Source organism: Oncorhynchus mykiss, chromosome 12, assembly GCF_057628025.1.
Source record: "Oncorhynchus mykiss isolate SJ-2025 chromosome 12, ASM5762802v1, whole genome shotgun sequence".
In the NCBI taxonomy this organism is placed as follows: Eukaryota; Metazoa; Chordata; class Actinopteri; order Salmoniformes; family Salmonidae; genus Oncorhynchus; species Oncorhynchus mykiss.
Genome location: NC_143033.1, coordinates 81,664,561 through 81,676,824, shown reverse-complemented (window position 1 = coordinate 81,676,824; position 12,264 = coordinate 81,664,561). Strand labels below are relative to the sequence as shown.

Here is a 12,264-nt window from a genome sequence, read left to right as displayed (position 1 = left end):
TAAATCCTGTAATAGTTCTATGGCAAGAACTCCATGACTGGTTATTCTAGTCAGGAAGCGAAAAGCATTTCACAAGGCTGCCTGAAAATATAATAGCCTTTAGGACTGGAGTGGAATTGAGTTCAACAATGACTTTGCTGCATACAATCAATACAAGTTGACATAGCTATGGTTTCTTCGCAAATCTGAATTTCAAGCATAAATGTCCCTCTTCCTCTTTTACCCAGCAAGGCGATGTTTTAAGACAGTATTTCCCTATTCTTGTGTTTAGAATTTTTCATATGATCAGTGCACAGAGCTTTCACTTCTCCAGCCTGCATGTCAGGAACCTTTACAAGGGGTAGCCTACCATGGAAATCTTATCCAGAGCATAGCTGTTTAAATGTGTTTCCCTTCTAGGAAGGCACCTGACAGACCCACAGGGGTGAGTGGGGGAGAGTGAATAAAGCCCTATTCAACTCAACCCAGCTGACACTGGCTCTGCGTGGAGCTCTCTCTTGGCATAGTGGATCGCTCCCCTACGGATGTCTTATTCTCAACAGGAAACAGAGGAGCTGCCCATGTTCCTTGCATACAAATAACACTCCAGCAGCTCCAATAAAACATAGATGTACTGTGCATTGGTAAGGAACACTTAGGCCTAAAGGAAAAGGAGGTGATATTTCCGTGATGCCTAATGGATGAAGTGTGAGCAGCACTTGAGAGGGAATCCCTGTCTATGAAGCAGTGATGCTGAAGGGTGAGAGTTTGAGTCAGCTTAAACACTAGCCCAGGGGTAGGCAGCCACGGGACGATTTTTGACGGAGCGGATAGTGGGGGACCAAAACATAATTATAATAATTTGTACACTGCAAATTGACCCCAACTAATCCCAAAAAGAGATTATATTTGAAAATAACAATAATTTCATACCTTATTTACATTGAGATACGATTACATACACCGAGTGTACAAAACAGCCCTTTGCCCTCAGAACAACCTCAATTCATAGGGGCAGGGACTCTGCAAGGAGTTGAAAGCATTCCACAGGGATGCTGACCCATGTTGACTCCAATGCTTCCCACAGTTGTGTCAAGTTGGATGGATGTCCTTTGGGTGGTAGACAATTCTTGGTACACACGGGAAACTGTTGAACGTAAAAAAATCCAGCACCGGGTTAGGCCGGGGGTGCTTTACATGGCACATCATGCTCTAGTGACTCCTTGTGGTAGGCCAGGTGCCTGCAGGCTGACTTCGGTAATCAGTTGAACGGTATTTCCTCTGACACATTGGTGCAGCTGGATTCTGGGTTAAGCGGGCAGGGGTTAAGAAGCACAGTTTGGTGGGTCCTGTTTCAGAGGATGCATCACTCAACCTTTGTCTATACCGAGCCTGTTGGGGAGCTGCAGCAATTAGACAATATTGTAATTGTATATTTTACATTTAACAAGCCAAGTCAGTTAAGAACAAATGATTATTTACAATGATAGCCTACCGGGGAACAGTGGGTTAACTGCTTTGTTCAGGTGCAGAACGACAGAATTTTACCTCGTCGGCTCAGGGATTTGATCCAGCAACCTTTCGGTTGCCGGCCCAACACTCTAACCATCAGGCTGGCTACCTACCCCTATATTGAGAAATTGGGGGAAAATACAATATATATATATATATAGAGCGAGAGAGAGAGGGGGAGAGAGAGAGAGAGAGAGAGACAATACTTATTTAACCTGTCTCCTCCCCTTCATCTACACTGCCTGAAGTGGATTTAACCAGTGACATCAATAAGGGATCATAGCTTTTCACCTGGATTCACCTGGTCAGTCTATGACATGGAAAGAGCATGTTTTGTGCACTTATTGTATGTCTCTTTTTTTATTTGTGGGAATACATGGGAACAGATTTCCTAAATTAAACTATTTTCCTGTTGATTTAAGTATTTTCTTTTAACCAAAAACTAAATCCCCGCCCCCCCAGAAAACAATGGGCGGCCCCCAAAAAAAACACTTGCGGGCTGCACTAGCCAGGCTAAAACTCTAAAATACATTTTTCCAAGTATCTGGACGTTCAGTGTCACATTTCCTGAAAAATAATTTAATTAATTATATTTGTTATAACAGCTAATATTACAACAATCTACTAAAGGTTAAGTGTCTAAAGCAGGGTTCCCCCAATTTGGCTTGCAGGATGTTTTATTTGGCCCCCCAAGTTTTCAGAGAAAAATAAATAACTAATAATATATACAGTGGGGAGAACAAATATTTGATACACTGCCGATTTTGCAGGTTTTCCAAATTACAAAGCATGTAGAGGTCTGTAATTTTGATCATAGGTACACTTCAACTGTGAGAGATGGAATCTAAAACAAAAATCCAGAAAATCACATTGTATGATTTATGATGTAAGGCATCGTTCAGCAGGTGATCCTGAGCATCCAGTCAAAACAAAGGAATTACCTTGAGTCACAGTAATAATCTCAAAAATGCTTCAAAGCCCTTTTTATTCAACCCTCCTGCAGAAATATTAATAAATTAAGTGGTGAGACAAAACAAAGGTCACCCAGTCAAAATGATTCAGACAAAGAGAGGCGAGAAGCGAGAGAGAGTGGTGGGTTTTCGTGCCGCTGTAAAAAGGCTGGGCTTCCAGTGAAACTACAGTACACCACGTCCATAATCTGACATGCTCTGCTGCCTGCCGTTTGGCTTCACTCTAATGAGCAGAGCTTGACAGATACCACAGAGAATTTCACTGCATATTACCCATGCTAGGCAGTGAGTCATGCTGTGGGATGAGAACAAAACTAGCTATATCAAAGCTTTACCTTCAAGAACTGGGCAATGCATGATGTGATCAGAGTCTACAGAGCTGTAGAGAAATAATAGGTTCAAAATCAATACTTCCAGAGTTAGAGTAGGCACTTCACTTTTGCGGAGACATCACATTCAGACAAAGAGAATTGTAATAACGGTACCGTACAGTCAATTGAATGACACCAACATGTGATGAACGTCAAATCAAATCAGAATCAAAAACTTAAGAGATAAAAGGCCTGTCAGTATATATGAAGCTTGTTTGTAAACTGACTAAATCTTGTCAAGTATAATGGGCCTGGTGATTGTATAGTGACAAACAGACCCATTACAGTGATAATTATATTACATACTGTAGTGTTACACCCAGGACTCAAATGCTGGAGGGCAATGAGAGAGGGACAGAGGAATAGTTAACAAATCAAAGATAGAGACTCCAAAGGCTGTTCCTAAAACAAATAGCACAACAAACATCGTAAGTATCATAGTATCATATTAGTTAGTATCATATTAGTTATTAGTATGACAAATATTTAATCATATAAAATATATACAGTATTTTGCAATTTCACTGACCACTGCGACTCTGAATCCCACTTTCACACATTAATCTAAAAAAGCTTTGACAGTAGCTTTTCAGTCTTACACTTTCACACCCAGGCCTCAATCCTCATCTCAGATAATGATGCTGTTGCCTGAGTAAGTGATTTGGACTGGCCTAAGGGACAAAATCAGATGGTTATGGAAAGATATGGCTATGGAATATTCCTTGAGAGACATTTCTATATAGTCCAGAGCTCTTTTCCACTGAACTAAAGCCATGCTGTAGCTCTGAAATGCAAAGTTATGCTGTTTTTGAAGTTATACTATCAGTGATCATCAGTCAAGTGTTGGATTCCAGTCTGAATCACCCTGGGTGAATCTGGCACAGTGTTTGAGTGGGTGAGCTAGCTATGGCTCCCGAGCTAGCTATGGCTGCTTCCTGTCTAGACACGCCCATTTCCCGGGTGTCAAAGCAGAAACATTCATCAGTGGGTAGCAATTAAGGGATGCGCTCTGACAGATGTATTAAAGGCATTACACCAAGCTGCTGATTTTCCAAGGAATTAGCAGATGGAGGAAACAAAAACAAGCAGGAAATTACAAAGCAAATGGAAACTTCCACAGAGTGGCAAGTGTTCTAATTACTTCACGACAGAGTTAAAAGGTCCAAATATACATCTGTTCTATTGTGCAGTTGTTTGCATAATTCCTTGTCAATATAGTACGACATTAGTCAATGTTACAAAGAGAAGAGTACAGCTAACGTAAAATTGGGGGCTTGACAGAGATTTACACTTGGCAGTTGGATGCAGAACTGTCATTGGCACCTCTGTGAGAGGAGTGGACAGCCAAATCATGATGAAGGTACTGCAACAGCTCCACTACCTTCAGCAGCTCCAGTGATCTCCCGACCACAGCTGTGAGATGCATCTGTTTCATAGAAATACCTAGGAGGCTTTATCTCCAAGATTAAATGAACACTTGTGAAGCTTCAGAGGCTCTGGGTTCAAAGCTGCTGTAGCAGGCGCTGAGGGGCACTGAACACAGATTGAAAGGAATGTTATAAGGACTAAAACTGTGAAAACTCAATCAGGTTCATCAATCACAGCTTATCAGGAAAGCTACTAGAGCAAAGATTGTATACGTTTATTCAATATGTAGGTAATCTATGCCTATTCGATTTGTACAGTTGTCGTTTTTCACTTGACCTCAAACAAGAACCAACCACCCCACTCATTTTACTCAGGACCATAAACGCACTTGAAGGGGTCCCTAGTTACCTAGGAGACATAAAGGTTAGGTGGAGGGGCAGTCTTTCTTACTGCACTCTGTGCATGGGCCTTGTCAGTATTGATGCTCCAGCTAGGCTCAGTAATTACTGGAATGTCTGCAGTGATTTAATGAGGTTACTCTTTCTCCTGCTAATACATATACAACCTCTACCCACTTATAATGGCATCTACATTACACATTATCTGATAATTACAATTTAATTCAATCAATGAGAACTGGATCGAAGAGTCATCGGTAATCGAATGTGATGTGTGAAAAAAGCTTCCATACCTAACTCTGCATTGGTTGTACAATAATTGTAAAGAACTCATAGGAGAGGTGCAAAACCCAATAGACCAAGTTACAGGCAGTGTGACCGATGGACTAACAGCTTATACCAAGACAAGCATGAAACTGATTTCCACACAAATTACCATAATTGCATTGAACTGTATAACATATGGTTCATAATTAAAGGAAATGTATTAAAATTTGAATGGGCAACAAAGTTTTACCCAATATGATTTTGTTTAGCCAACTTAAAAAGTTTTACCCAATATGTTTTTGTTTAGCCAACTTACAAAGTTTTACCCAATATGTTTTTGTTTAGCCAACTTACAAAGTTTTCCTAAATCTCAATCAATCTCTCAACAACAGACTCCCTCGCAACCTCATCCAGGTGCACTGACAGGAATAGAATGGGTTAGACAAAAACACAACTGGCTCCTAATGTAAATAAAATAACAAAAGCTGTCACATTTTGACACTTTTTAATGATTTATTGTTTTCTAGCATTATCATCTAAGGAGCAGGTTGAGCCATGAAAAATATTTCACAATGAACAAAGGAGAGAAAAGTAACTCTTCTGTTTTACATTCAAGACACTGAATCTGAGGGAAATTGTTGACTGACACAAATATGAGAGACAATTCCCTGTATAGTAATTCATTTATTTTTCACCTGTCCTTCAAGATGCAAGGCAGCAGTTTTTACATTAGCACAAGTCCATGACTTTCCACATTAAATTCCAGGAATTGAGTCAACTGTCTTCTACTCAGCTCAGCTCAGATGCCATCAATTTCATCAATGCTTGCAGGACTAAGGTGCAGATAGTAATAGGGCTATTCTCTAGCAGTATGCTATGGGCAGACCTGGCAAACTGGAAACTCACTTGTATTGTGCCTGGAAGTGTTCCTGTACAAAGCTGTGGCATGCCCCGGGCTGCTGCGAGTGGGGAGGCTCAGTGACCATCGCCTCCTCTGATATACCAGGGCCCTGGAATAGAGAGTGAACAAACAGAAACACATCATTGTAACATCTACAATCGCTAACAGTAAAAAAAACATCAGGTTCAACTAAATCCACTGCTATTCGGTTGACACCCAGATTTACATCCACACCCACCTCTCACCTGTTTCCCCTGTCTCTGATCAACTGTCTCTAGGACATCAAAAACTGGATGACACCCAATCTTCTCAAACTCAAGAGCAATTAAACTGAGGTCATGCTGGTGGCTTCCAAAGTTCCCCTCAAGAAAGTGGGTGACCTCATGATGTCCATTGATGGCTGCACCATCTGCCCATTATCCGAGGTCTGAAATCTGGGGGTCATCCTGGACCCCACTCTCTCCTTCGAGCCCCACATCAAGTCCGCCACCAAATCTGCCTTCTTTCACCTCCGTAACATTTATTTTTATTTAACCTTTATTTAACCATCCACAAAACAAGACTTTCAGCGCTGCTGCCCCCCCCCCAAACTCTGGAACTCTCTTCCCCCAGCCCCCCATAACTCTGGGGGCATTGCTACTAGCTACTAGAGTTAGCGCAATGACATGCTAGCTGTTCCCATAGATTTCCAGTCATTGAGCTAACAACTATCCATTTAAAAGTGCATCTTGGCAGAAATATATACTTATTTTTTTTGCATCAGTGGCAACAATTTAGCAGCGGTGAGCCACCGCTGCCAAATGAATATAGGAGTTAACACTGGACTGAGGGGAGGTACAGATCAGTATAAAATATATTAAATGAATATCTGTCTAGTTAGAACATTGTGAAATGTTGTTCAGCAGTCTTTTTTTCTAGTAAAAGGGGATTTTCAAAGGCAGTGGAAAGTATTGACGTGAATGAAACCCGCTTGGGGGACTTCTCTCTTTATTCTTTAATCCACTCACCTACAGCAGAGCTCAACTGGCCTTGGAAAAGATAAAAGAGGAGGAAAAAGCGATAAAACGAACAGACTGATCACTGAAACCATGCAAGGTCAAAAAAAGCTGATCTGGGACGGCACACAACGAGGGCATAGCCCAGCTATGTGATAATGAATGAAGTGAATTGAAAACTGTCCCCGTCAGCGCTGATTTAACTGAACTAATCCACCTAGCCCTAGCTGCACCATCAACAACAATAGCAGCAACAACAGCAGCCATGGTCTTTGCTCCTCCTTTATCGTCACTTCTGACGATGTCTCTAGCACTTTCTAATGGCGGTTTGTTGCCAGTGTGACTCTGTGGAATTATAATTACTGCAGATTATGTAATGGCACATCATGGATGCAGTGTAGTCATTTGAAACCAATGTAATGTCAAATCTGAATCATTTTCTCACTATGGTATCAGGGTCAGGGTTGCACCATTTCATAAAACCACGTTGTCTTGTGACAGGAGGGCCAGGAGGAGATGTGTGGTTATGATGGATATTTTGGTACAGCAATGGTAAAAGCGAAACAAAAGGTACCATACCATAGGCACTGAGACAGGATGGATGACTGAGAAAAAGAGAGGTAATATTGTATAATGTCGTTAGGGGCATTCATTAGGCTTAATTACCCCTATCATTTCCTGGGATAAATTTTTTTTTTATTGTCACATACACCAGATAGGTACTGTGAAATATGTTGTTTTGTGTTGTTTTACAGGGTCAGTCATAGTAGCACTGTAACGTGTGCTCCCTCTCCGGCCTCTAGGTCACCAGGCTGCTCGTTTAAGGCGCACACCTGTCACCAGTGTTACGCGCATTTGTGCATAATGACACTCACCTGGACTCCATCACCTCCTTGATTACCTGCCCTTTATATGTCACTCCTTTTGTTTTTCCCCCAGTCGTCATTGTTTCTGTGTCATGTTGGTGCGCTGTTTGTGTTTCTTGTTTTGTTTATTTATTTATTACATGTATTTTCTCCCTGAACTTGCTTCCTGACTCCCAGCGTACATCGTTACAAGTACGGCGCCCCAGGAGCAAATTAGATTTAAGTGCCTTGCTCAAGGGCACATACACAGATTTTTCACCTTGTCGGTTCGGGTATTCGAACCAGCAACCTTTTGGTTACTGGTTCAACACTCGAACGGCCTTCCCTTCATGAGTGTCTTTGAAAGAAATCATGGTAAATCAATTTAACAGCAAATAACAAATGATTTTGCTGGCTTGATTACCAATTATTACTGTAACTGAGCTCTCACAATCTCTCTTCGAAGATGTGTGAAACTTCAACATGCCTCTGCACTACAGTCAATATCAACCGCACAATATGTGCTCACTGACATCGTCGGTTATGAAAGTGACAAAGTAGAACATTTTCCTTATTGTCTATTTCCTGATTTATACAGTTACGGTTACAGTTACCGTAGCTGATTATGCATCAACGTATAGGTAAGAGGACACAGTTAAGCCTTTATTCCTACAAAACAAGCACATTGTTGGATAACAATGGTTATAAATAAAAAATAAAGGGAGAATTATGCACCAAAGATACGAACATCAGATTTTCAAGTGCAAAGGGAATTTTAGCTGCCATTTGCCTTCAGGCATTCAGGATTTAGTGAAGTAACATGATGCACTTCAGATGCATAGTGGAGATATTTAATGGTACAAAATTGTACATTATGGAGTAAATATGTGTGTGTGTGTGTGTGTGTGTGTGTGTGTGTGTGTGTGTGTGTGTGTGTGTGTGTGTGTGTGTGTGTGTGTGTTTGCGTGCCTATGTGTAGCTCCCAAACTGAAACAGCTTTGACCTTGAAGGTGACATTTGTCACAAAGAACATTTGATGTGCCTGGATTCTTTTAAATTGCAAATAAACATTCATACTTTCAACATTCAGCACCTGAACAAAGCCACTGGATGTACACGTTGAACTATGATAACAAATCTCTGACTCACCTTTTCTTATCAAGTGTGGTTGACTTGGAAAAGGCCAAGCTAAAACCACATTTCTGGGTTAGCACATTATTACTGAAGTTACTAGAGCGCTGTACCTAGACGCCAGGCACTTGAAAATGCATTAAGTCATCATATCATTTTAGCCCTCATTTGACAGGCTCATGGAGGCTGTCAGAGCATTATTGCTCGCCAAGTCTCTCTGTTGACTCTTTCTCCACCACACCATGTCTCCTGTCCTGATCCCATACTGACTGCCACTGTTCCCAGGCAGGCAGCTCAACCATGACCCCATCTCACAAATGGAGCTGAAAGGAGGTTTTTGAATTTCGGGTTGTGGAAAAAAGTGTAGTGTAGTGTGGTGTGGGAGTGCTCAAAAAGTGTAGTGTAGTGTGGTGTGGGAGTACTCAAAAAGTGTAGTGTAGTGTGGTGTGGGAGTGCTCAAAAAGTGTAGTGTAGTGTGGTGTGGGAGTACTCAAAAAGTGTAGTGTAGTGTGGTGTGGGAGTGCTCAAAAAGTGTAGTGTAGTGTGGTGAGGGAGTACTCAAAAAGTGTAGTGTAGTGTGGTGTGGGAGTGCTCAAAAAGTCTAGTGTAGTGTGGTGTGGGAGTGTTCAAAAAGTGTAGTGTAGTGTGGTGTGGGAGTACTCAAAAAGTGTAGTGTAGTGTGGTGTGGGAGTGCTCAAAAAGTCTAGTGTAGTGTGGTGTGGGAGTGTTCAAAAAGTGTAGTGTAGTGTGGTGTGGGAGTGTTCAAAAAGTGTAGTGTAGTGTGGTGAGGGAGTACTCAAAAAGTGTAGTGTAGTGTGGTGTGGGAGTGCTCAAAAAGTCTAGTGTAGTGTGGTGTGGGAGTGTTCAAAAAGTGTAGTGTAGTGTGGTGTGGGAGTACTCAAAAAGTGTAGTGTAGTGTGGTGTGGGAGTGCTCAAAAAGTGTAGTGTAGTGTGGTGTGGGAGTGCTCAAAAAGTGTAGTGTAGTGTGGTGTGGGAGTGCTCAAAAAGTGTAGTGTAGTGTGGTGTGGGAGTGCTCAAAAAGTGTAGTGTAGTGTGGAGGAGAGTTCCTCTAACTAACCAACGCCACTGAGTATTTTCTTCCAAGTCCACTTCAGCTTAGCACAGACCGGAATGTGACCGAAGCATGACCTTCCCCTCTTGCACGGGGCTTCAATAGGCACATACAATCACAAATGTTCCCTCTTCTCTCATTTCCCTCCACTCTCACTTTAGTGAGTTCCTCTATGGTTTTAGCTCTCTCCATCACACTCTACCCCACTCAGACACTCCCTCATCCTTCTCTCATAACATTCTCTCTTTTCCCCTCCCTGTGTGGTACGGGTAATGCTCTGCTGAGCCTCCTCTTATTTGTCAAGGGGTAACAGGTCTTTAGAGCCGGAATTGAGAGCAGAGAGAGAGAGAGAGAGGCTAGGAGGTCTGCTTTCCTGAGGCCTATGCTCCTACAGAACATATAGCTAGCTGAATTCATGCCTTACTACCACTCTCTGGCCTCCTCAGCAGCAGAGTTGACTGGAGCTGGAGAGATAATACATTCCAGAGTTATCTGTGCAGAGATAACAACACAGTGTTCCGAGACCAATGAGCCCAGCCCAGACACAGTCTTATCACCTCACTAAATTCCCTGGTGAGCCTGGCCAAGTCATCAGACTGCGAGGCGGCAGCAGCATGTTAGCAGCAACCGCTAGTATGGCTGGGACGATACCAGTATCGCAATCTGTTTTCAGTGGCAAAAATTAAAACACGAAGCAGACTAACTCTTTGGTCCTTTAAAAACCTGCTGTATGTCAAATAATGTGTGCTATAGTTTGGAAAGTAAATAAATGTGACTCTGGATGACAACATAATGTTTGTTTCCAACATTAGGGCTGTTTTCCTAAAGAAGTTAAATCCGCTTCGTGTTTTGTTTCCTTGTCACTAATGAATATCACGATACTACAGGTAGTCAAATGGCTACCCGGACTATTTGCATTGTGTGCCCCCCAACCCCTCTTTTACACTGCTGCTACTCTCTGTTTATCATATTAGCATAGTCACTTTAACTATACATTCACGTATATACTACCTCAATTGGCCCGACCAACCAGTGCTCCCGCACATTGGCTAACCGGGCTATCTGCATTGTGTCCCGCCACCCGCCAACCGCCAGTGATTTATTACTAAACCTGTATAAATAGCTTCATCAGCAAAGGCCACGATTGCATGCCTGCCGCAGGCAACGTAGTCATTGACTTTGCCCTGGTGTTTTTATTAACCGCAATACTGTGTAAACAAACTAACAGATATTTCATTTGTTCAACTTAGTGCTTGATAGGGTGGTGAGAGACATCACAACAACTTCAAGCCCTTTAGCGTCTAAATTGAATAAAATAAGCTGAATTGAATAGCTAACCGGGCTATCTGCATTGTGTCCCACCACCCACCACCCACCACCCCCCAACCCCTCTTTTATGCTACTGCTACTCTCTGTTCATCATATATGGATAGTCACTTTAACCATATCTACATGTACATACTACCTCAAATCAGCCTGACTAACCGGTGTCTGTATGTAGCCTCGCTACTTTTATAGCCTCGTATATAGCCTGTCTTTTTACTGTTGTTTTATTTCTTTACTTACCTATTGTTCACCTAATACCTTTTTTGCACTATTGGTTGGAGCCTGTAACTAAGCATTTCACTGTAAGGTCTACACCTGTTTTATTCGGCCACGTGACAAATTAATTTTGATTTGATTTGATACTAGTATCCAGAGGTGTGGACTCGAGACACATGACTTGGACTAGAGTCAGACTCGAAACACAAATATGATGACTTGCAACTCGACCTTGACTTTAACACCAATGACTCGTGACTTAACTTGGACTTGAGCCTTATGACTCAACCTGACTTGATACCCTCCCCAAGCCCAAATATAAAAAAATGATGCTATTAAAAAAAGTGTGAAGCACTCTCTCAACTCTTCATTTAACAGATTACAGTTTGATTACAGCCAATCAAATTGTGCCAGCTGAGAAAAAGTTGTGCGTGGCAGTGCAGAGGAACTTCGGCGGGTGAATTCAGATGGAGCCCTTGGAAAGATGATACCCATATTATTATTTCCAGATATAAAGACGATGCTGTATCAACAAAAAACGGATTGCAACTTGCAAAACATGCGGGAAGAAAATTGCAGACGGAGGCGCAACAATTTCCAATTTTGTTCGACATTTGAAGCTGCACAAAGAACGGTCGTGGCTAATAAAGCTGACAGCTATATAATTTATAACTCTGCTAGTGTAGCATGTAGGCTAACATAACGTTAAATCAATGAGCTTCCACACAGTCAATCAGTGCGAGAACGTGATCATTGCACCCAAGATTGAGCTACAACTGGCTAGGCAGTTGGTAGCCTAAATCCTACCTGATGTTACTGCTGTTCCTGAAACCATTGACATACGTTAACCTACTGTAACCACACACAGAGAGAGTGAATGTGTGTGTGTGTGTGTGTGTGTGTGTGTGTGTG

The 12,264-nt window shown here is 42.0% G+C and overlaps 1 protein-coding gene across 1 annotated transcript in view; it reads right to left on the bottom strand.

The window, feature by feature from the left end:
• The window catches only part of LOC110538507 (ubiquitin carboxyl-terminal hydrolase 43), a 90,263-nt gene that overhangs the window by 42,654 nt on the left and 35,345 nt on the right, over nt 1-12,264 (bottom strand). The window contains exon 3 of the mRNA XM_036938592.2: nt 5,773-5,876. Coding sequence (XP_036794487.2) covers nt 5,773-5,876 — 104 coding nt within the window. The remainder of the gene's footprint in view (nt 1-5,772; nt 5,877-12,264) is intronic.